Source organism: Pseudophryne corroboree, chromosome 9 (assembly GCF_028390025.1).
Source record: "Pseudophryne corroboree isolate aPseCor3 chromosome 9, aPseCor3.hap2, whole genome shotgun sequence".
In the NCBI taxonomy this organism is placed as follows: Eukaryota; Metazoa; Chordata; class Amphibia; order Anura; family Myobatrachidae; genus Pseudophryne; species Pseudophryne corroboree.
This window is the reverse complement of record NC_086452.1, coordinates 394025770-394051284: the sequence shown is the minus strand read 5'-3', so window position 1 is coordinate 394051284 and position 25515 is coordinate 394025770. Positions and strand designations below refer to the sequence as shown.

The 25515-nt window shown below is 48.2% G+C and overlaps 1 protein-coding gene across 3 annotated transcripts in view; it reads left to right on the top strand.

Annotated features, from left to right (window-relative positions):
• TASOR (transcription activation suppressor) overlaps window positions 1-25515 on the top strand; it is a 364408-nt gene that overhangs the window by 132105 nt on the left and 206788 nt on the right. For all 3 annotated transcript variants that reach the window (XM_063940846.1, XM_063940845.1, XM_063940847.1), the window contains exons 10-13: window positions 4072-4172; window positions 4284-4387; window positions 12395-12467; window positions 12548-12622. In XM_063940846.1, the coding sequence (XP_063796916.1) occupies window positions 4072-4172; window positions 4284-4387; window positions 12395-12467; window positions 12548-12622 (353 nt within the window). The remainder of the gene's footprint in view (window positions 1-4071; window positions 4173-4283; window positions 4388-12394; window positions 12468-12547; window positions 12623-25515) is intronic.

Sequence of the window (25515 nt, the reverse complement as noted above, 5' to 3'; positions counted from 1 at the left end):
CAGCACGGACAAAAAAGACACATCACTCTCAGATGCAGTCCTTTCGGCCCAACAAATATAAAAAGGCCAAAGGTACCCCCTTCTTTGCAGGTAGGGGGAGAGGACAAGGAAAAAAGTCTGCAGCGTCTCAAGGATCGCAGGAGCAGAAGTCCACCCCTGCTTCTGCCAAATCTCCAGCATGACGCTGGGGCTCCCTTTGCGGGAGTCCGCTCGGGTGGGAGCATGTCTGAAACTTTTCAGTCAGATCTGGGCTCAATCTGGACTGGACCCTTAGGTTTTGCAAATAGTGCCGATTTTTCACTGAAAAGGTTCAAGTTCAAGATGGAATCTCTGAGGGCAGTGATTTCCAGTCTGGAGGAAGGAGATCTCATGGTGTCGGTAGACATAAAAGATGCCTACTTACATGTTCCCATTTATCCTCCATATCAGGCTTATATGAGGTTTGCGATACAGGATCGCCATTACCAGTTCCAGACGTTGCCGTTTGGACTCTCCACAGCACCGAGGGTATTCATCAAGGTTATGGCAGAGATTATGGTCCTCCTTCGACAACAAGGAGTCCATATAATTTTTTACCTGGACAATCTCCTGATAAAAGCGAGATCCAAGGAACGGTTGGTGCAGAACATTGCACTCTCCCTGTCAGTGCTCCAACAACACGGTTGGATTTTGAATTTTCCAAAGTCACAGTTGGAACCAACGACAAGATTGTCTTTTCTGGGGATGATACTGGACACGGAAGTTCAGAGGGTATTTCTTCCATTGGAAAAAGCTCTGGAGATCCAGAAAATGGTCAAACAACTTTTGAAACCGACAAGAGTGTCAATACACCAATGCATTTGGTTGTTGGGAAAGATGGTAGCGGCCTACGAGGCCATACAGTTTGGCAGATTCCATGCCAGTTTTCCAGTCGGATCTGTTGGACAAGTGGTCCGGATCCCACCTACACATGCACCAGAGTATAATCCTGTCATCCAAAGCCAGGATTTCACTCCTGTGGTGGCTGCACAGTTCTCGCCTATTAGAGGGGCGCAGATTCGGGATTCAGGACTGGGTCCTAGTAACCACGGATGCAAGTCTCCGAGGCAGTCACACAGGGAAGAAGCTTCCAAGGAAAATGGTCAAGTCAGGAATCCTGCCTTCACATAAACGTTCTGGAATTAAGAGCCATTTACAACGGCCTTCTACAAGCGGTACATCTTCTACAAGATCGGCCAGTGCAGATCCAGTCGGACAATGTAACAGCAGTCACGTACATAAACCGTCAGGGCGGAACGAAAAGCAGAGCGGCAATGGCAGAGGTGACAAAGATCCTCCTCTGGGCAGTAAAACATGCAAAAGCTCTGTCGGCAATTTTCATTCCGGTAGTGGACAACTGGGAAGCAGACATGATCACCATCCAGGAGAGTGGGCCTCCACCAAGAAGTCTTCGCAGAGTTGACAAGTCTTTGGGGAGTTCCTCAAGTAGACATGATGGCATCTCATCAAGAAGCTTCAGAGATATTGTTCCAGGTCGAGAGACCCTCAAGCAGTAGCAGTGGATGCACTGGTGACCCAGTGGGTGTTTCGGACGGTATGTCTTCCCCCCTCTTCCACTAATACCAAAAGTTCTCAAAATAATAAGGATTCGAGCAATCCTCATTGCCCCAGACTGGCCAAGGAGGGCTTGGTATCCAGATCTTCAGGAGTTACTCATGGAAGATCCTCTGCCTCTTCCTCCTCGCGAGGACCTGCTACAGCAGGGGCCGTGCGTATATCAAGACTTACCGCGGCTACGTTTGACGGCATGGCTGTTGAGCGCCGGATCCTAGCCCGAAAGGGGATTCCTAAGGAAGTTATTCCCACTCTTATTCAGGCCAGGAAAGGAGTTACGTCAAAACATTACCACCGTATTTGGAGAAAATATGTGTCTTGGTGTGAATCCAAGAAGGCTCCTACGGAAGAGTTTCAGTTGGGACGTTTTCTCAATTTTCTGCAGGCAGGTGTGGATGCGGGCCTAAGATTGGGTTCAATCAAGGTTCAGATTTCGGTCTTATCAGTTTTCTTTCAAAAACAATTGGCCTCCTTTCCAGAAGCTCAGACGTTCGTGAAAGGGGTGCTGCACATCCAACCTCCATTTGTGCCTCCGGTGGCACCATGGGACCTTAATGTGGTGTTGCAGTTCCTTCAATCTGATTGGTTTGAATCTCTACAGGAGATAGAATTTAAGTTTCTCACTTGGAAAGTGGTCATGCTGTTGGCCTTGGCATCCGCAAGGCAGGTGTCTGAGTTGGGGGCTTTGTCTCAAAAGAGCCCTTACCTGATCTTCCATGAAGATAGGGCAGAGTTAAGAACTAGTCAACAATTTCTTCCGAAGGTGGTTTCGTCTTTCCATATAAACCAACCTATTGTGGTGCCAGTGGCTACTGACACCTTCACTGCGTCAAAGTCTCTTGATGTGGTCAGAGCTTTGAAAATTGATGCCGCTAGAACAGCTCGGATATGTAAAACAGAGGCTCGGTTTGTCCTGTATTGGGTGTCCTGCTTCTAAGCAGACCATTGCACGCTGGATCAGAGGGACGATTCAGCGCGCTCATTCCACGGCAGGATTGCCGTTACCGATTTCGGTAAATGCCCATTCTACTAGAAAGGTGGGCTCATCCTGGGCGGCTGCATTACAACTTTGCCGAGCAGCTACTTGGTCAGGGGCAAACAAGTTTGCAAAGTTTTACAAGTTTGACACTTTGGCCGATGAGGAACTCTACTTTGGTCAATCGGTACTGCAGGGTCATCCGCACTCTCCCGCCTGTACTGGAGCTTTGGTATAACCCCATGGTACTGAAGTGGACCCCAGCATCCTCTAGGACGTATGAGAAAACACGGACTAGGAGAAAAGGATTTACTGGTAGGTATTAAAATCCTGGTTTTCTTTTTTTTCTTCCCTGGCTAATAGCTTCAGCTCTGAGGGTGTCTCAGTTAAGGGTTTGTCTAGCCTCCATACTTAATTCTTCATGCTGATAGAGCAGAGTTGAGGATGCATGCCTTTTTCCTTTCACAGGTCGTTTCGGCCTTTCATGTCAGTTAGGCTATTGTGGACCCGTCATTGTACAAAGATTCTGGAACGACTTCTACTCTGGATGTGGTGCTGGCTTTGAAAATTTATGTGGATAGCATCTTTACGAAAGTCTGATGCTTTTTGTGTCTTATGATGATCCTCATTGAGGGCTGCTAGTCGGAGGGCTACCACGTCTCAACTCAGCCGGGCAGCCACTTGGTCTGGTATTCATACGTTGCTAAGTACTACAAGATTGATACGGTTGCAGCCTCAGCTTCAAGGTTTGACTGTCTGGTTTCACAAGTTCCTCAGCGCTCTCCCACCCAGGTGGTAAACTTTGGGATGTCCCCAGCATCTATTCTACCTGCTAGTGGCTGAATGAAAAAGGAGGATTTTGGTACTTACCGATAAATCCCTTTTTTTGGAAGCCATAGGGGACACCGCCCACCCGGCACTGTTCTCTTGCTTTCTTTGTTAATTGGTTGTCAATAATTGTGTGTTCTCTTCTTAAACTGAGAGGTGATGGGGATAGAGGGGGAGCAGCCTGATTCACTTATTGTTTAATTGAAAGTGCCCAGCTCCCTGTAGCCACCGTCTATACCCCAGCGTCTATTCTACCTGCCAGTGTTCCCTATGGCTTCCGAAAAGGGATTTATCGGTAAGTACCAAAATCCTCCTATTTGGATGATCCACCTACTTTGTTTTAAGGTGCATAACTTTCATCTGTGGCAATTGTGCATTTCTTCACGGTATTCTGGAATACATTAACAGTTCACTACAGTAATCTCGCTCTGCATTATCATACTGCACAATAAGATGTACAGCAGACCCAGCTCCATACTTAGAATGCCTTGTGCCCTCTCAACTCGTCTACTTATTTGTCCAAATTCAGTCTCTTGATGGATCCAGATCTACCTTTCTGTTGTCGAACAGCTATTTTGTTGTCTGTAAAAGTCCTTCAAATGAAAAATGAGGTTCTTGCTAAATTTGTTTTCTCTTAAATATTTGTCACATGCTATGTTTTTTGTGTTTCCTAGGACGGATAAACTTGACTTGGAAATTGTCATGCGCTTAGAACAGATCAAGAAGAGAATTCCTCCTTTATTGTTCTATAAAGAAAGTCATAGATCCAAGGAGGGTATGTAAAGTACAATACTGGAATTACTTGTAGAAATACTTTGGAGATGGCTTTTAACGATTCATGGTAATATTTAATGTAGTATTTCTTCCACCTATTTTTTTTCCACAGTCATAAAGGGTGGGATATGCAGCTGCCTTTATGAAGTGGCTGATAAAACCAGGACTGGAAATGAGTTGCAGAGTTTGTTACAAAAATTGGAAAAAGAGAAACTGGTAAGGCAGGTCTTGTTTAATTTATAAGAAGGGACTTCTGATGTAATTTCATACTGTAGTTCAGTTGTTAAAGTGTACCTGTCACCTCAGCACAGTATAGATTGACTCACTATGAATTAGGGACATTACGAAGACTTGAAGCACAGATTTCTCATTCTTTAGTGACCCTAGATACTTTGGCTGTGTTCTCAAATAATTGGTTTTACCCAAATAATTGCTGCTTTCTTGTAAACGCTCTTCCCTAGGAATACAGTTTTGAAGCCCTTCTTTTTCTGAAAGCAAGCCATAACTTGACACCTTTGCATTCGCTTGGTATTTGACCAATGACTAGTAATCATCTCTTTCGTATTTCAGTATCATCTGCACGCAGATGATACTCCAATCTACCTATCCTCCTCAGATCTGTCACCACCTGTATTTGTCCTCGTCACTGAATGCCTTTCTGCTGTTTTCCTCTTGGATGTCATCTCGCCAACTCAAACGTAATTTTTTAAAAACAGAATTAATATTTCCACTGACTAATAGTAGTTACCAATCTGATATCTATATCATGGTTGAGAACTTGACCGTCAAATCTACCCCCCACGCTCGCTGATCATCCACTACTCTGAACTGTCCTTTGTTTCCCACATTCAATCTGTCTTAAAATCATGTTACATGCATCTAAAAAACATATCCAAAATTCGACCGTACCTTACACAAGACATTGCAAAAACTCTAATCCATGCACTTATTATCTCCCACATTGATTATTGCAATAGTTGTCTTATTGGTCTTACCAAAAACAATCCATTCTGAATGTAACTGCAAGGCTGCAGATCTGCTCTGTCCAGTCCCTCCATTGGTTACCTGTATTCTACCTTATTCAATATTAAATACTTTCTCTAGCATCCATAAGGGATATTGGGGAGACTTAGTACGATGGGTATAGACAGGGTCCAAAAGAGCCGGTGCACTTTACATTTCTTCAACTGGATGTGCTGTCTCCTCCCTTCTATGCCCCTTCCCATAGGCAGTTTAGAAAAAAGTACCCTCAGGAGAGGATACACACTGTGCAAGCTCCAGAGTTTTTCTTCAGTTTCTTTTTCAATCTTTGTTACTTTTGGTATGCTGTTTGGGCAACAGCATACCTGCACCGTGGTAGTTAGGAAAGGGGGGTGGTCACCGGCCTTGCGAGGCGTCAGAACCGCTTCCCCGATGCAGGACCACCGTCCTGAGAGGTTTTTGTACAGCAGGGCACTGCACCTTGGTGGTCTCAATTGCAGCACACCCCTAACATTAGCCTGAAGGTGACATCAATGGCGAGTACAAACCGGGTCCCCCGCTAGGGGGGTCCCGCGGTTCATGGTGCGGCATACGGGACCCTCCTGGGGGGGACCCGCTACAGCCCCCCTGTGTACACTGGCAGCGGAGGGTAAAACTAGCACTTGTGTGATGTTTTCTACTCATGGGGAGACTTTTGTCAGTATAAAAACTACAGAAACTCTGATGCCAGTACACGGGGTGGAGCTTCCTCAGGACGGGACCAGCTGCATTTTGGCGCCACCTTCTGCTTACAGCTGCAGCAGCAGGAACACACAGCTCCTCCAGACACTCTGATAATGCTGAAAAATTAGTACAGGGGTGTAGCAAAGGGGGAGAGCCGCTACTGTACACTCATCTGTGTCCTGAAAAGGGCAAAATACCGGTGTTACACTGTGATATATCAGCTTGCAGCCTCACTGGGGCTGTTTAGCTTGGGTGTGCTGGTCTCCTTTCTGTGTCGTCTTCTCACATACAGTAAGGGCAGGCTTGCTATCATATTACTTGTCTATGTAAGTGTTACTGTAAACCTGGTAAGACTCAAATTATGCAGCGTATGTCACACCAGATTCTCCTCCTACGTCTGGTTCATTATCATGTGAACAATGTAGTCAGTTCTCACAGCTCAGTGAGGGAACGTCGGGGGGGGGGGGGGGGGGGGTCGTCAGGAGCCTTTAAGACCATAATGTCTGATATGTCATGTCATCTCAGCTCACTGCTAATGCTCCAAAACCTCAACAACTGCCGCAGGCTGTTGCAGACCTGGCTGCAAGGGCTGCCCAGCCCCCCCTCTCTAATTCAGGACCACAAAAACGTGGATTGCCTGCTTTGCTCTAAGATTCAGATGAGGAAATACTGGAGGAGGGGGAGGAATTGGTACCTATTACTGGGGATTCCTCTTCTACACAGGGTATTAAACCCCTCGTTTTGGCTATACGGGATGTGTTAAAGCTCCCTCTAGAGGACACTGCGTCACATCAGTCTTTTTTTTCTTCACACAAAACAAGCCCAATGTCACTTTCCCTGATTCTGCAGAGTTTGATGTCCTATTTAATTTTGGCTGGAAAAATCCGGATAAAAAATACCAAGTGTCAAAACGGTTTTTACACACTTTCCCTTTTGCTTCTGAAGGCAGAAAATTCTCTGAAGAACCCTCGACTCTGGACATTTCAGTCTCGTGCCTATCCAAGAAGGCAGTGCTGCCGGCCCCGGGCTCCTTTACCATGAAGGACCCTGGGGATAGGAAGATAAAGACTACACTGAAGTCTATCTACACAGCAGCAGGTATGTCTCAAACACCAGTCATAGCAGGTTGCCGGATGTCTCATGCCATTCATACCTGGGCTACTCAGATTCAGTAAGGCCTCTCGGGGGATATGCCCCATGTCTCTACAGTAACTTTCCTGAAGCACATTCAGGACACTGCACGTGTCCTGTGTGACTCTCTCAAGGAGATAGGCAATATTAATGCTAGGACCACTGCTATGGCAGTGTCTGTGCGCAGGGCTTTGTGGTTGCGTCAATGGATAGCGGACGCAGAATCCAAGCGCAGTGTCAAGGCCCTTCCTTTTTTGTGGGAATAGCTCTTCGGGGTAGAATTGGATACATGGATTTCTAAAGTTACTGCAGGTAAATCCACGTTTCTCCCCTCTTGGGTCCCGCCGGCTAGGCATTCCTACCCGGGGCAGTCTACCCAATTCTTTCGGTCTAACAGATTTAGAGCTAGGGCCAGAGGTGCCTCCAACGCGGCTAGAGGCACCAGAGGTAAGACAAGAAAACCAGCGGTCACCAGTTCTCAGGAGAGCATCGGTACTGTTTCCACTAAGGCATCAGCATGACGGTGCCCACCCACCTCAAGGTGGGAGTTCGGCTGCGTCACTTCAGCCGCATCTGGGAAAATTCCTGCCAGGATACCTGTCAAGGACCTCATTTCTCAGGGCTACAAGCTGGAGTTCGACAGTGCTCCTCCCAAATGATTTTCAAAACAAACATTCCAGCTTTGGAGGATACATGTGATACACTGCAACAGGCCATCCTAAAATTGATACAATCCCAAGTCATTCCAGTGCCACTGCAACAGGGGCAGGGTTACTACTCCAACCTGTTCGTGGTACTGAAACCGGGCGGTTCAGTAAGGCCCATTTTGAATATGAACTCCTTGAACCCTTACCTAAAGGTTTTCAAGTTCAAGATGGAATCCTTGCGAGCAGTGATTGCGGGCCTGGAAGAATAGGAATTCATGGTCTCCCTGGATATCAAAGACTCCTATCTCCATATCCCAAATTGGCCACCTCATCAGGCTTACTTGAGGTTTGCCCTGCTGAACGATCACTACCAGTTCCAGGCACTACCCTTCGGCCTGTCCACAGCTCTGAGGGTGTTTACGAAGGTGGTGGAGGAGTTGATGTTCAAGCTCCGGGTCCAGGGGGTCAGTGTTGTCCCTTATCTGGACGATCTACTGATCAAAGCAAGATCCAGGGAGCTTTTATTGCACCATATAGACCACACTATTCAGCACTGTCACACCATGGGAGGATCCTCATTTTACAGAAGTCCCACCTGGAGCCCACTCAGGCTCCTGTTCCTGGGAATGTTGCTGGATACTGTGGCCCAAAAAGTGTTCCTCCCAGAGAACAAGGCAAGAACACTTCAGGAGATGGTCCGCATGGTTCTCCAGACTCCTTCGGGTATCCATCCATCTTTGCATAAGATTATTGGGGAAAATGGTTGCCTCGTACGAGGCGATCCAGTATGGAAGGTTCCATGCGAGGACTTTTCAATAGGATCCACTGAGCAAGTGGCTGGAACACATCTTCAGATGCACCGGATAATTCGGCTGTCAACTCAGGCCAGGATTTCCCTCCTGTGGTGGCTGGAGTCCTCCCACCTACTGGAAGGCTGAAGTTTTGGGATTCAGGATTGGATCAGCCTTACAACGGATGGGGAGCTGTCACCCATGGGGCTCAGTTCCAGGGCAGGTGTTCAGCCCACGAAGCCCTCCTTCTTCTGATCCAACATTCTGGAACTTCGGGCGATCTACAATGCTCTGCTTCAGGCCTCTCCTCTACTCTGATCACGCGATCCATGTACAGTCTGACAACACCACAGCAGTGGCGTACATCAATCGACAAGGAGGGACAAAAAACAGGACCTGCATGTGAGAGGTGTCAAAGATACTCCTCTGGGCAGAAAGAAATGCAAGAGCACTGTCCGCAATCTTCATTCCGGGACTGGACAACTGGGAAGCGGACTGCCTGAGTCGTCACGATCTCCACCCGGGAGAGTGGGGACTTCACCATCAAGTGTTTCAGCAGATCATCAACTGGTGGGGTTTCCCACAAATAGACATGATGGCTTCTCGACTCAACAAGAAGCTTCGTTGGTATTGCCCACGAACCAGGGACCCTCAGGCGAGGGCAGTAGATGCCCTGACATTGCCGTGGCCTTACGGGCTGGTCTACCGGTTTCCTCCGATTCCATTGCTCCCAAGGGTGCTCAAGTGAATCAGGACTCAAAGGGTCTAGGCAATTCTGATTGCTCCGGATTGGCCTCGGAGGGCTTGGTACGCAACTGTTCTGGACATGTCTGTCGAAGAGCCTTGGCCTCTGCCACTGAGAAGAGATCTTCAACAAGGACCGTTCGTCTACCCGGACTTACGGCGGCTTCGTTTGATGGCATGGAGGTTGAGTGGAACGTCCTAGCTCACAAAGGCCTTTCCAAAAAGGTTATTGCTACCATGGTTCAGGACAAGAAACCTATGACGTCAAAACACTGTCATTATATATGGAGAAGCTATGTCTCTTGGTGCGAGGAACGCACGTATCAGCCTGCGGAATTCCACTTGGAACGTTCCTACAGGCTGGTGTGGATAAGTGCTTATATCTGGGTTCCCTTAAGGTCCAGATTTCGTCTCTCTCTCCATTTTCTTCCAGAAGAAATTGGCAGTGTTGCCAGAAGTTCAGACCTTCTTGCAAGGGGTACTTCCCATACAACCTCCCTTTGTGCCGCCCACGGCACCCTGGGATTAGAATGGGGTGTTGGAATTTCTACAGTCCTCCTGGTTTGAACCTCTGATGAGGCCAAAGAGGATTCCCAGTTTGGGCAGGCGGTGCTTCAGACGTCTCCGTACATTCCCGCCCGTTCTGGAAGCTTTGGGACGTCACCTATCGTACTAAGTCTCCCCAATATCCCTTATGGATGCTAGAGAAAATAGGATTTTAATTACCTCCCGGTTAATCCTTTTCTCGTAGACCATAAGGGATATTGGACACCCGCCTCAGTGCGTTGACTTTTCTGCAGGTTCTCTTTTATATGGTTACCTGTTCAGCTGTTTTGGTGCCAGCTTTTGCTGGTTGTTTTCTGTGCTGGTGTGTAAATCTCACCAATCTTTATGTTCCTTCTCTCAAGTATGTCCTTTCTCCTTCGGGCACTGGTTTACCTATAAACACACGTTATTGTCCTCCGTATGGGGCGCTTTCAAATCACTGCAGCGGTTTCCTTAATTAGTGGCAGTTCAGCTCCCACTGCCCAAACAGTCACACATCAATAAAAAATTCAAATCAAGGAAAAACACAGCGCTGTTTCTAACAGACCACAGGGATACAGTCCAGGCTTCCTCCACGTTATGAATAACACTTTGCCACGTCAATGTAGATAAAAAACATTTTTCCTTTATTCCAAAACATCCATTAAAAGTCTGTTTGGCGGACACAGGTCAATCTCAGCAGGAGCACGGTGCAAGAGTGGGTATTAGATTAAAACATTGGAGCTCACCAGACCCTCAGGGCGCAGTTTGTGTTTGCGGTGCCGTTTAATGCAGGGTTTGCTCACCCGCCGTTGTTATCCAGCCTCCGCTAGCCGTCCTTTGGTCACGGACCCTCCAGGCGCTGCAGCCGCCTCCACACTCCTCCGCTCTCCCCCGCTAGACGCTCCCTGCTACACACTTATTTCAGACCTGCGGCGGGCGGGTGAGCAAACCCTGCATTAAACGGCACCGCAAACACAAACTGCGCCCTGAGGGTCTGGTGAGCTCCAATGTTTTAATCTAATACCCACTCTTGCACCGCGCTCCTGCTGAGATTGACCTGTGTCCGCCAAACAGAGACTTTTAATGGATGTTTTGGAATAAAGGAAAAATGTTTTTTATCTACATTGACGTGGCAAAGTGTTATTCATAACGTGGAGGAAGCCTGGACTGTATCCCTGTGGTCTGTTAGAAACAGCGCTGTGTTTTTCCTTGATTTGAATTTTTTATTGATGTGTGACTGTTATACCTATAACTGCCTGTGGGAGGGGGCATAGAGGGTAGGAGCCAGCACACGCAGGTGAAGAAATTTAAACTGCTCCGGCTCCTTTGGACCCCATCTATACCAGTCATATGAAGTCTCCCCAATATCACTTATGGACTATGAGAAAAGGATTTACCGGTAAGTAATTAAAATCCTATTTTCACTCCCACACAAACATCTGTTCGCTTATCTACCAACCCGACCTCTTCTTCTCCTTCCACAAGATCTGTCTCTCGTCCACACTCCTTATGCGCTCCCATTCACGATCGCAGGACTTTCTTTGGGCTGCACTCTGTGGAATGCTCTCCCACGCACAATATGACTCTCCTTGTGTCTTCAAACCTTCAAGCATTCCCTGAAAACGTACCTCTTCAGGATAGCTTATCATATTCCAGAACTGCTCATATAACCTTCAGAAACTTTTCTATCCGATTACATCCCCACTGTAGAGTCCACACACATACTCACACATATTTTCTATCTTCACTTTCCCATCCTCCTGACCCTAGGCCAGGGATGGGGAACCTTTTGGCCTCCAGCTGTTGAACTACACATCCCAGCATGCCTTGCAATAGTTTTAGCATGGCCAAATAGCAAAACTGTAGCAGGGCATGCTGGGATGTGTAGTTCAACAACAGCTGGAGGGCCAAAGGTTCCCCGCCCCTGCCCTAGGCCAACATTACTGTGTGACCATATCATATAGCCCACCAAGAACCTTTGTAATCTGGTGGATCATTATGCAGTAGACAACACCTATCCTTGTGTGGGATCTGGTCTCTTGGTCGACCACTATTGGTCGACATGTTCTAGGTCAATAGGTCGACATGAGTTTTTCACTTTTTTTTTTTTTTTTCCTTTCTAATTTTTTGAACTTGTTCATACTTAACGATCCACATGGACTACGATTGGGAACGGTAACCTGCCCGAAGCTGCGAGGGGACACGGTGCACTAATTGGGATTCCCGGTCACTGTACGGAGATAACGACACCAACAAAAACATCAAAAACTCATGTCAACCTAGAGACCCTGTTGACCTAGCATCCCCGTCGACTTAATTACTGTCCACCAATAGTGGTCAACCAAGACACTGTCGACCTTGTTACTGTCTACCTTCCATACCACACCCCCTTGTGTATGCCTACTAACCTATAGATTGTAAGCTTGCAAGCAGTGGTTTCCTAACTCTGACTATCTGTTTTTTTTTCCCCAGTTTTGTTTTATCACTGTTGCTTTTAGTTGTTTTGTGTTATTTTATCACTGTTTCATGTTGTGGAATTTGCTGCACTGTATAAGAAACGGTTAATAATAATAGTATGTTCAAGAACTGCTACATGTGATTTAGTTTAGTCATATAATTCTAGTACAAAAAGCTATGTGAAGACTTAATATCATTTTGCATAACTTTTTTACCTGTAGGCTTTGGTTAAACCACTTGCAGACAGAGGGTTCTTATTCTTCTATTTTCCAACACCCATGTCCACTTCCTATGGTAAGTATTTATTTAATATCCTCCTATTGAACGCATCAAGAAAATTTGCAATGGTCTAAAACAATATTTTAACTTTTAAGGTGTTCAAAGCACAAAATCGTGGCCCCTGCACGCTCTGTTTATTTATCCAGAGTCCAGAGAGCTTCTACAAACTGGTGAGTGCGAGGAACCATAATCCCAATTCTGAGTCATTGGTATATTTAGAGAAAACAATTTAAATGTAGCTTCCATTTTTATTGGCAACAAGATATGGACATCTAGTTATTTGTTTAAGATGCTTTCTTTCTAAATTTTGCTGTTATTGGCCCTTCATTCTTGGATTATTATCATCATCATCATCATCATCATCATCATCATCATCATCATCATCCTATCCATAGCCTATTAAGCTGTGAACAGTTGGCAAGAACTGACAGAAGGTGCCCCTTATAAATGTTACACCACAGTTAAGCCGATTATACATGTTACGCCAGAGTAGAGTCCCTGATGCACATTATGCCACAGTAGAGCCGCTATGAAAGTAGCTGTATTTAACGATTTACTAGTTCAATTCAAATAAATGAAAAACCAACACTGCAGCGCGCCAGCGTCGCTCCCTGAGCGTGCGCGCTAGCACTGTCGTTTTCCCATGTTTTACAGGAACACTGGAATCTGCACCCCCTATTTCTCTGACGTCCTAGTGGATGCTGGGTACTTCGTAAGGACCATGGGGAATAGACTGGCTCCGCAGGAGACTGGGCACTCTAAAGAAAGATTTAGGTCTACCTGGTGTGCACTGGCTCCTCCCCCTATGACCCTCCTCCAAGCCTCAGTTAGATTTCTGTGCCCGGCTGAGCTGGATGCACACTAGGGGCTCTCCTGAGCTCCTAGGAAGAAAGTATATGTTAGGTTTTTTATTTTCAGTGAGACCTGCTGGCAACAGGCTCACTGCACCGAGGGACTAAGGCGAGAAGAAGCGAACCTACCTAAGTGGTGGTAGCTTGGGCTTCTTAGGCTACTGGACACCATTAGCTCCAGAGGGATCGAACACAGGACCCGACCTCGTCGTCCGTTCCCGGAGCCGCGCCGCCGTCCCCCTTACAGAGCCAGAAGCAAGAAGGTGGTCCGGAAAATCGGCAGCTGAAGACTTCTGTCTTCTCCAAGGTAGCGCACAGCACTGCAGCTGTGCGCCATTGCTCCTCATGCACACCACACACTGCGGTCACTGATGGGTGCAGGGCGCTGGGGGGGGGCGCCCTGAGCAGCAATATTAACACCTTGGCTGGCGAACTGACACCATATATAGCCCCAGGGGCTATATAGGTGTTTATTAACCCCTGCCAGAACTTTTACAATAGCGGGAGAAAGCCCGCCGAAAAAGGGGCGGAGCCATCTCCCTCAGCACACTGGCGCCATTTTCCCTCACAGCTCTGCTGGAGGGATCGCTCCCTGGCTCTCCCCTGCAGTCCTGCACTACAGAAAAGGGTTAAAAAGAGAGGGGGGGCACAAATTAGGCGCAGTATTTATATATTATGCAGCTATAAGGGAAAACACTCTCTATAGGTGATATCCCTGTGATATATAGCGCTCTGGTGTGTGCTGGCATACTCTCCCTCTGTCTCCCCAAAGGGCTTTGTGGGGTCCTGTCCTCTGTCAGAGCATTCCCTGTGTGTGTGCTGTGTGTCGGTACTGCGGTGTCGACATGTATGATGAGGATAATGATGTGGAGGCGGAGCAAATGCCTGTGAATGGGATGTCACCCCCTGTGGGGTCGACACCGGTGTGGATGGACTTATGGAAGGAATTACGTGACAGTGTCAACTCCTTACATAAAAGGTTTGACGACATAGGACAGCCGGCTGCTCAGCTTGTGCCTGTCCAAGCGTCTCACATGTCATCAGGGGCTCTAAAACGCCCGCTACCTCAGATGGCAGACAGATGTTGACACGGATACCGACTCCAGTGTCGACGACGATGAGACTAGTGTACCTTCCAATAGGGCCACCCGTTACATGATTGAGGCAATGAAAAATGTATTACACATTTCTGATAATACCCCAGATACCACAAAAAAGGGTATTATGTTTGGTGACAGAAAACTACCAGTTGTTTTCCTGCATCTGAGGAATTGATATGAGGTGTGTGAGGAAGCGTGGACTTCCCCCGATAAGAAATTGATAATTTCTAAGCAGCGTACCCTTTTTCGCCAGAGGATAGGTCACGTTGGGAAATAACCCCTAGGGTAGATAAAGCGGTTACACGCTTATTAAAAAAGGTGGCACTACCGTCACGGATACGGCCGCCCTGAAGGACCTGCTGATAGAAAACTACCCTTAAAGCTATATACACACACACGGGCATTATATTGAGACCTGCTATTGCCTCGGTATGGATGTGCAGTGCGGCAGCTGCGTGGTCAGATTCCCTGTCGGATAATATTTATACTATAGATAGGGACAATATTTTGCTGAAAATAGAGCATATAAAAGACACTGTCTTATACATGCGTGATGCACAGAGGGATATTTGCCGACTGGCATCACTAATAAGCGCTATGTAAAACCATTGCCGCCAGACGGGGGTTATGGACTCTGCAATGGTCGGGCGATGCCGATTCAAAACGGCACATGGAAGTTTGCCCTAGAATGGGGTGGAACTGTTTGGGAATGGTCTTTCAGACCTCGTTTCCACAGCTACGGCTGGGAAATCAAAACTTTTGCCACAAGCTACCCCACAGCAAAAGTAAGCACTGTATTATCAGGTACAGTCCCTTCGGCCCCAGAAAAGTAGAGGGCTAGAGGCTCATCTTTTCTGCCAAGAGGAAAAGGTAGAGGGAAAAAGCTGCAGCACACAGCTAGTTCCCGGGAGCAGAAGTCCTCCCCTGCGTCCGGTAAGTCCACAGCATGACGCTGGGGCTGCTCAGGCGGACCCGGGTACGGTGGGGGCCCGTCTCAGAAATTTCAGCGCACAGTGGGCTCTCTCACAGGTGGATCCCTGGGTTCTTCAAACAGTATCTCAGAGGTACAGGCTGGAATTCGAGACGTCTCCCCCCCCCCCGCCGTTTCCTAAAATCTGCCTTACCGGCAACTCCCTCTGCCAGGGAGGCAGTGTTGGTGGCTATCCAAAAAACTGTATTCACAGCAAGTGATTATCAAGGTACCCCTCCTTCAACAGGAAAAGGGTTACTTTTCCACAATGTTTGTGGTACCAAAACCGGACTGTTCGGTGAGACCTATCTTAAATTTAAAATCCTTGAACACATATAACAAAAGATTCAAGTTCAAGATGGAATCGCTCAGGGCGATTATTGCGATCCTGGACGAGGGGGATTACAGGGTCTCTCTGGACATCAAGGATACTTACCTGCATGTCCCCATTTACCCTCCTCACCAGGAGTACCTCAAGATTGTGGTACCGGACTGTCACTATCAGTTCCAGACGCTGCCGTTTGGATTATCCACGGCACCGAGGGTCTTTACCATGGGTAATGACCGAAATGATGATACTCCTTCGCAAGAAGGGAGTTTTAATTATCCCGTACTTGGACGATCTCCTGATACAGGCGAGGTCCAAGGAACAGTTGGTAAGGGGGTAGCACTTTCTCCGGAAGTGCTGCAACAGCAGGACTGGATTCTCAATTCCAAAGTCACAGCTGGTCCCGACGACACGTCTTCTGTTCCTGGGAATGATTCTGGAAACAGACCAGAAAAAAGTGTTTCTTCCAATGGAAAAAGCCGAGGAGTTGTCATCTCTAGTCAGAGACATCCTAAAACCGGGACAGGTGTCGGTACATCAATGCACACGAGTCCTGGGAAAAATGGTAGCTTCGTACGAGGCGATTCCATTTGGAGGGTTCCACGCAAGGACTTTCCAGTGGGACCTGTTAGACAAATGGTCCGGGTCCCATCTCCAGATGCAACAGCGAATAACCCTGTCTGCAAGGACCAGGGTGTCGCTGCTGTGGTGGCTGCAGAGGGCTCATCTACTAGAGGGCCGCAGATTCGGAATACAGGACTGGGTCCTGGTGACCACGGATGCCAGCCTTCGGGGCTGGGGTGCAGTCACACAGGGAGGAAATTTCCAAGGACTGTGGTCAAATCAGGAGATTTCGCTTTACATAAATATTCTGGAGCTAAGGGCCATTTACAATGCCCTAAGCCAAGCAAGACCCCTGCTTCAGAACCGGCCGGTACTGATCCAATCAGACAACATCACGGCGGTCGCCCATGTAAACAGACAGGGCGGCACAAGAAGCAGGAGGGCAATGGCAGAAGTCACAAGGATTCTCCGATGGGCAGAGAATCATGTGTTAGCACTGACAGCAGTGTTCATTCCGGGAGTTGACAACTGGGAAGCAGACTTCCTCAGCAGGCACGACCTCCCACCCGGGAGAATGGGGACTTCATCCAGAAGTCTTCCAGATGCTGGTAAACCGTTGGGAAAAACCACAGGTGGACATGATGGCGTCCCGCCTCAACAAAAAGCTAAAAAGATATTGCGCCAGGTCAAGGGACCCTCAGGCGATCGCTGTGGACGCTCTAGTGACACCGTGGGTGTACCAGTCGGTTTATGTGTTTCCTCCTCTACCTCTCATACCCAAAGTACTGAGAATAATAAGAAAGCTAGGAGTGAGAACTATTCTCGTGGCTCCGGATTGGCCAAGAAGGGCTTGGTACCCGGAGCTTCAAGAGATGCTCCTCCCTCTATGCCCCTCCTCCAGACCTCAGTTAGAATTTTGTGCCCGGCCGAGCTGGATGCACACTAGGGGCTCTCCTGAGCTCCTAGAAAAGAAAGTATATTTTAGGTTTTTTATTTTCAGTGATATCTGCTGGCAACAGACTCACTGCTACGTGGGACTTAGGGGAGAGAAGCGAACCTACCGGCTTGCAGCTAGCTTGGGCTTCTAGGCTACTGGACACCATTAGCTCCAGAGGGATCGAACACAGGCCCAGCCTCGGTCGTCCGGTCCCGGAGCCGCGCCGTCGTCCCCCTTGCAGAGCCAGAAGCAAGAAGATGGTCCTGGAAATCGGCGGCAGAAGACTTCGGTCTTCATCAAGGTAGCGCACAGCACTGCAGCTGTGCGCCATTGCTCCCCAGGCACACCACACACTCCGGTCACTGATGGGTGCAGGGCGCTGGGGGGGGATGGGGCGCCCTGGGCTGCAATAAGAGTACCTTGCTGGCAAAAAACACACATAATATAGTCATTAAGACTATATGTGTGTAAAATTCCCTGCCAAAACTTCCATAAAAAAGCGTGAGGAGTCCGCCGAAAAAGGGGCGGGGCTATCTCCCTCAGCACACTGGCGCCATTTCCTCTCACCGCTCCGCTGGAAGGACGCTCCCCAGGCTCTCCCCTGCAGTTTCCAGACTCCATAGGGTAAAAAAGAGAGGGGGGGCACTAAATTTAGGCGCAGATAAAATATATATATATATATATATATATATATATATATATATATATATATATATATATATATATATATATATATATATATATATATATATATATAGCTGCTATAGGGAAAAATCACTTGTGTAGTGTGCATCCCTGCATTATATAGCGCTCTGGTGTGTGCTGGCATACTCTCTCTCTGTCTCCCCAAAGGTCCTTGTGGGGTCCTGTCCTCAGTCAGAGCATTACCTGTGTGTGTGCGGTGTGTCGGTACGGCGGTGTCGACATGTTGATGAGGAGGCTTATGTGGAGGCGGAGCAGGTGCCTATAAATGTGATGTCACCCCCTGCGGGGTCGACACCTGAGTGGATGGATATGTGGAAGGAATTACGTGACCGTGTCAACACCTTGCAGAAAAGGTTTGACGACATGACAGATGTGGGACAGCCGGCTTCTCAGTCCGTGCCTGCCCAGGCGTCTCAAAAGCCATCAGGGGCTCAAAAACGCCCGCTACCTCAGATGGCAGACACAGATGTCGACACGGATATCTACAGATGCATCGGCTGATAAACTTGTCCCCGAGGGCCAGGGTGTCTCTACTGTGGTGGTTGCAGAGTGCTCATCTTCTAGAGGGCCGCAGATTCGGCATACAGGACTGGGTCCTGGTGACCACGGATGCCAGCCTTCGAGGCTGGGGGGCAGTCACACAGGGAAGAAACTTCCAAGGACTATGGTCGAGTCAGGAGACTTCCCTACATATAAATATTCTGGAACTAAGGGCCATTTACAATGCCCTAAGTCAGGCAAGACCCCTGCTTCAACACCAGCCGGTGCTGATTCAGTCAGACAACATCACGGCGGTCGCCCATGTAAACCGACAGGGCGGCACAAGAAGCAGGATGGCGATGGCAGAAGCCACAAGGATTCTCCGATGGGCGGAAAATCACGTGTTAGCACTGTCAGCAGTGTTCATTCCGGGAGTGGACAACTGGGAAGCAGACTTCCTCAGCAGACACGACCTCCACCCGGGAGAGTGGGGACTTCATCCAGAAGTCTTCAAAATGCTGGTAAACCGTTGGGAAAGACCACAGGTGGACATGATGGCGTCCCGCCTCAACAAAAAGTTGAAAAGATATTGCGCCAGGTCAAGGGACCCTCAGGCGATAGCTGTGGACGCTCTAGTGACACCGTGGGTGTACCAGTCGGTTTATGTGTTCCCTCCTCTACCTCTCATACCCAAGGTAATGAGAATAATAAGAAGAAGAGGAGTAAGAACTATACTCGTGGTTCCGGATTGGCCAAGAAGAGCCTGGTACCCGGAACTTCAAGAGATGTTATCAGAGGACCCATGGCCTCTGCCGCTCAGACAGGACCTGCTGCTGCAGGGGCCCTGTCTGTTCCAAGACTTACCGCGACTGCGTTTGACGGCATGGCGGTTGAACACCGGATCCTAAAAAAAAAAGGCATTTCAGAGGAAGTCATTCCTACACTGATTAAAGCTAGGAAAGAGGTGACCGCAAACCATTATCACCGCATATGGCGGAAATATGTTGCGTGGTGTGAGGCCAGGAAGGCCCCAACGGAGGAATTTCAACTGGGTCGATTTCTGCACTTCCTACAGTCAGGAGTGACTATGGGCCTAAAATTGGGCTCCATTAAGGTCCTGATATCGGCTCTGTCCATTTTTCTTCCAAAAAGAACTTGCTTCACTGCCTGAAGTTCAGACTTTTGTTAAGGGAGTGCTGCATATTCAGCCCCCTTTTGTGCCTCCAGTTGCACCGTGGGATCTCAACGTGGTGTTGGATTTCCTAAAGTCGCATTGGTTTGAGCCACTTCAAACCGTGGAGCTAAAATACCTCACGTGGAAAGTGGTCATGCTGTTGGCCTTGGCGTCGGCCAGGCGTGTGTCAGAATTGACGGCTTTGTCATGCAAAAGCCCTTATCTGATTTTTCATATGGATAGGGCGGAATTGAGGACTCATTCCCAATTCCTTCCTAAGGTTGTATCAGCTTTTCATGTGAACCAACCTATTGTGGTGCCTGCGGCTACTCGGGACTTGGAGGATTCCAAGTTACTGGACGTAGTCAGGGCCCTGAAAATATATGTTTCCAGGACGGCTGGAGTCAGGAAAACTGACTCGCTATTTATCCTGTATGCACCCAACAAGCTGGGTGCGCCTGCTGCTAAGCAGACTATTGCTCGCTGGATCTGTAGCACGATTCAACTTGCACATTCTGCGGCTGGACTGCCGCATCCTAAATCTGTAAAAGCCCATTCCACGAGGAAAGTGGGCTCTTCCTGGGCGGCTGCCCGAGGGGTCTCGGCTTTACAACTTTGCCGAGCTGCTACTTGGTCGGGTTCAAACACATTTGCAAAATTCTACAAGTTTGATACCCTGGCTGAGGAGGACCTTGAGTTTGCTCATTCAGTGCTGCAGAGTCATCCGCAGTCTCTCCCGCCCGTTTGGGAGCTTTGGTATAATCCCCATGGTCCTTACGGAGTTCCCAGCATCCACTAGGACGTCAGAGAAAATAAGAATTTACTCACCGGTAATTCTATTTCTCGTAGTCCGTAGTGGATGCTGGGCGCCCATCCCAAGTGCGGATTTTCTGCAAAACTTGTATATAGTTATTGCTTAACTAAAGGGTTATTGTTATGAGCCATCTGTTCGTGTGGCTCAGTTGTTATTCATACTGTTAACTGGATATAGTATCACGAGTTGTACAGTGTGGCTGGTATGAGTCTTACCCGGGATTTCAAATCCTTTCCTTATTGTGTCAGCTCTTCCGGGCACAGTTTCCTAACTGAGGTCTGGAGGAGGGTCATAGAGGGAGGAGCCAGTGCACACCAGGTAGTCCTAATTCTTTCTTAGTTGTGCCCAGTCTCCTGCGGAGCCCGCTATTCCCCATGGTCCTTACGGAGTTCCCAGCATCCACTACGGACTATGAGAAATAGAATTACCGGTGAGTAAATTCTTTTTTTTCTCTGATTTAGTCACCATTTCTTTTTCATCCACTAGGGGTCACTGGAGTACTCTTGGGATATGGACGGCTTCCGTAGGAAACAGGGCACAGAATATTTAAATTTAGAACACTCCACCCCTCCATATCCCCGAGTACCTCAGTGTTTTTTCTGTGCTCGAAGTAGCAACAGGTCATTGTGGCTGGGTCCATATTTTTTGTTTTAAGTGACTTTTCTTTTTTCCTACACATCCAGGATCAGTGATAGTGCAAGCTGCTAATAGCAGCTGTGGCGTGTCGGTCCTCACTGAATGAGCTCCCTCACAGCCACACAGATCCTCCTGCACAGGCTGGCCGGCGCTTGCAGAGAAGCCCCGTCGGAGCCTCACCACAAGCAGCAGGAGTGAAGGTATGTTAAACGGGGCGGTCAGCTCCTGCTGCCGCCCCGCTGTGTGAAGGACATTGGTTTCAGGCGCTGGGATCCCTCTACTGACGGCCGCCCGCTGCCGCTGCTCCGAGCCCCACTGCTGCTCTGGCCCGCTGCTCATAGCACTTCACGGCGCGCTCCCCGTCCCGCTACCCGGCTCCCGCTGGCAGCCCCACAGCTCGCTACCCGCTGCCCGCCCCGCACTGCATCCGCAACGGAGCAGACGGGGGGTGGGGGCATTACAGTGGCTAATAACGGATATTCTTCATAAGATCAGCGGCACAAGGGCAAGCAGCAGCATCAGGGCTGCAGGGATTTTACACAGGCTGTTTATACAGAGTTATATGTATCAGTTAAGAGCTAGTAACCTGTACTGTGATTATAAGTTTAAGCATGGCAGCCATTTTAACCATGCTTCCTGTGTCTTCCTGCTGTGATTCCAGAAAGTTCCAGTACTACATCTCTTCTCCACCGGAGGCGCCGGGGTGTTAGTGGGAATTTGGGATCACATTTCATAGTACTGGCCACGTGTACTGCACTTGGCCAGATAGATAGATAGATAGATATATATATATATATATATATATATATATATATATATATATATATATATATATATATATATAGAGAGACACCTTGGTACTATTTTACTGAGTCGTGCAAGTGTCTGTTTTTTGTGTATTGTGTTGTCTGTCGCCATAATGAGTAAGGCACCAGCAAAAACTAGAAAGCATAATTGCAAAGTCTGTAGCAGTGTGTTACCGGATGGATCTACCACATGTAAAGTATGTTTTGTGGATTCGGTTCCGAATAAAAATTCTGCTCCGGTTTTACAGCCAATTTCCTCCTCGGACCCTCCATGGGAAATGCTAGCCAATGTACTGGCTGGGTTGCAATCAGAATTGACCGCCGCTCGACAGGAGCGGGAAACGGCAAGATCTGAGTCTAGGGTGAGACCGCCAGAACTACCAGAGGGTGGTCTCAGCCTTGCGAAAGTTCCAAATCCATTTTAGGTAGACGGGATAAATTTCATATGTCTTATGATTTACCAGTTTCTGCTATGTTGCATTCTGATGATTCCATGCCAGACCTCACGGCACAAGATGAGGGTGAGGAGGGCGAAGTGGAGTCAGATAGTGAGGATTTTAACAGCTCAGGTATTGATAATCTCATCAGAGCGGTGCGTCAGTCTCTGAAGTTTACAGAAACTGAGGAGCCTCTGACAAATAATCAGGTCGTATTTACTAAACGACAGAGAACTCCAATAAGTTTTCCTGTGTCGGAGTCTCTTAATAAGATGTTAGTAGAAACTCGACAGATTCCAGATAAACGGTTTTCTATACCTCGCAGATTTAAGTCTAGTTACCCATTTCCAGACTCGGTGATATGTACATGGGAGAATCCACCAATAGTTGATTCGTCAGTGTCGAAACTTACAAAGAAATTAACCATACCAGTGCCAGCGGCTACTACGCTTAAAGACCCTTCAGATCGCAAAATAGAAACTATGCTAAAGTCCATGTATGTAGCAGCAGGAGTGATGCTGAGACCTGGCTTGGTTGGTATCTGGGTCACTAAGACGCTCATAGTATGGATAACAGAACTTAAGTCTGCCTTACATGACGAACACCTTATACTTCTTGCTGATCAAATGTGTGAGGCTGCGGAGTATCTCTGTACAGCTTCTACTGACGTCTGTCAGCTCACTTCTCGTATTTCATCGTCGCTAGTTACAGCACGACGAGCACTCTGGCTGCGTTCTTGGCAAGCGGAGGCAGAGGTCAAACGAGGTATAGAGGCGTTACCTTACGATGGCAAGAAGTTGTTTGGTCCTGAATTGGATACATGGATTTCTGAGGCTACAGGTGGAAAGTCTGTTTTCTTACCATTGCCTCCACCGGTACCAAGAAGGAGGTACTCTGGACCTTCGTTCAAATCCTTTAGACCGCAGTCCTTTCGCGGACGTGGCAGAGGAACAGCCACGCCTGGTAGACGTGGACGTGGTTTCCAACAAACCAACACAAGTCGTCAGGACACTAAGGCTACCGACAAGCCAGTGGCATGACAGGCTACCAGCCCATCTCGGTTCTCCGATTGTGGGAGCACGCCTTCAGACGTTCCATTTGGCGTGGTTCCAGACATCCGCGGATGGGTGGATCCGCAATTTAGTGTTACAAGGTTACAAAATAGAGTTCGACTGTCTTCCGCCACTGCGGTTTTTCAAGACAGGATTGCCTCTGTCGGACGATAAGAGGGCGGTTCTGCAAATTGCCATTCAGTCCCTACTGGATTCGGCAGTTTTGATTCCGGTCCCTGTACACCAACAGGGTCAGGGTTATTATTCCAGTCTGTTTGTGGTACCAAAGCCGGATGGCTCAGTCAGACCAATATTGAACTTAAAGGGTCTCAATCGGTACGTAACTTACTACAGATTCAAGATGGAATCTCTGCGCTCAGTGATTGCAAGTTTAGAGCCAAAGGAGTTCATGATTGCGCTAGATCTCAAGGATGCGTACTTACACATTCCGATTTGGCAGCCTCATCAGCGGTTCTTGCGGTTTGCAATAAGCCAGAACCATTACCAGTTTCAGGCTCTACCGTTTGGCCTATCGTCAGCGCCTCGGGTATTCACCAAAGTGATATCTGTGATGATAGCTCATCTCAGATCCCTGGGAGTGACAATAGTTCCGTATTTGGACGATCTGCTCATCAAAGCCCCGTCTCAACACATACTTCTCCAACATGCGCTACTAACGTACAGTGTACTGGTTCACCACGGTTGGATTGTCAACTTCAAGAAATCACATCTAATTCCGTCTCAACGCCTTCAATTCCTAGGTATGATTTTCGATACGGTCAATCAAAGAATTTACCTACCACAACAGAAAGTACAGATTATTCGCCATCTGGTACAATTAGTGCTCAAGCCTCGCACAGTCTCGGTACATTTGTGCATTCGCCTCTTAGGAACAATGGTGGCGGCTTTCGAAGCGCTTCAGTTCGGAAGATTTCACTCGCGTCCATTTCAACTGGATGTGCTCGTGCAGTGGTCGGGCTCGCATCTGCAGATTCACCACAGGGTGAGGTTGTCGCCAAGGGCAAGGGTGTCTCTGCTCTGGTGGCTCAAGGAACACAATTTAACCGCAGGGAGACTGTTCGGCGGCTGGAATTGGATAATTTTAACGACGGACGCCAGTCTCGGAGGCTGGGGAGCTGTAGTTCAAAATTGTCAGCTCCAGGGTGTCTGGGCGGATCACGAAAGATTGCCGTCTATAAATGTCCTGGAACTCCAGGCAATTTACAATGCACTATGACAAGCAATGCACATGCTTCGGTCTCACACTGTCCAGGTGCAGTCAGACAATGCGACGGCAGTCGCATACATCAACAAACAAGGAGGAACGAGAAGCCGCATGGCAATGCGGGAAGTAGCTCGAATCCTCAATTGGGCGGAATACCACCAGGTGATATTGTCGGCAGTGTTCATTCCGGGAGTGGACAACTGGGAGGCGGATTATCTCAGCCGTCGGGATTTTCATCCAGGAGAATGGGCATTAAATCCAGAAGTGTTTCACATGTTGGTTCAGCGGTGGGGTTACCCTCAGGTGGACCTGATGGCGTCTCGACACAATCACCAAACGCTCCAGTATGTGTCCAGAACGAAAGATCCAGAGGCAGTGGCGGTGGATGCTCTCACCGTCGCGTGGCCGTACAGCCTCGTGTATCTGTTTCCACCGTTTCCGCTGCTCCCTCTGGTGCTAAAACGGATCAAAAGAGAGTCTGTCACAGTCATACTAGTGGCGCCTCATTGGCTTCGGAGAGCTTGGTTCTCTGATCTCCGCGGACTACTCGCAGACGATCCTTGGCCACTCCCTCTTTGTCCGGACTTGTTACAACAGGGTCCGTTCCTTTACCCCGATTTAGCGCGGCTGCGTTTAACGGGGTGGCTGTTGAGACCGCCCTCTTAAAAAGAGAGGGCATTCCAGAATCAGTTATACCAATTATGTTACGAGCTAGGAAGCCGGTTACGGCAGCTCATTATTACAGAATTTGGCGTGCTTATATAGGTTGGTGTGAGGCTCGGAAGTTTCCGACATCATCTTTCAAGTTATCCCGTCTTTTGTTATTTCTACAGACGGGGTTAGATGGAGGACTGCGTTTATCTACACTAAAGGTGCAGGTATCTGCGTTGTCAATTTATTTTCAAAGACGATTGGCTCTATTGCCGTCGGTACACACTTTTCTGCAAGATGTCCTCAGAGTACAGCTTCCATTCATTCCACCTA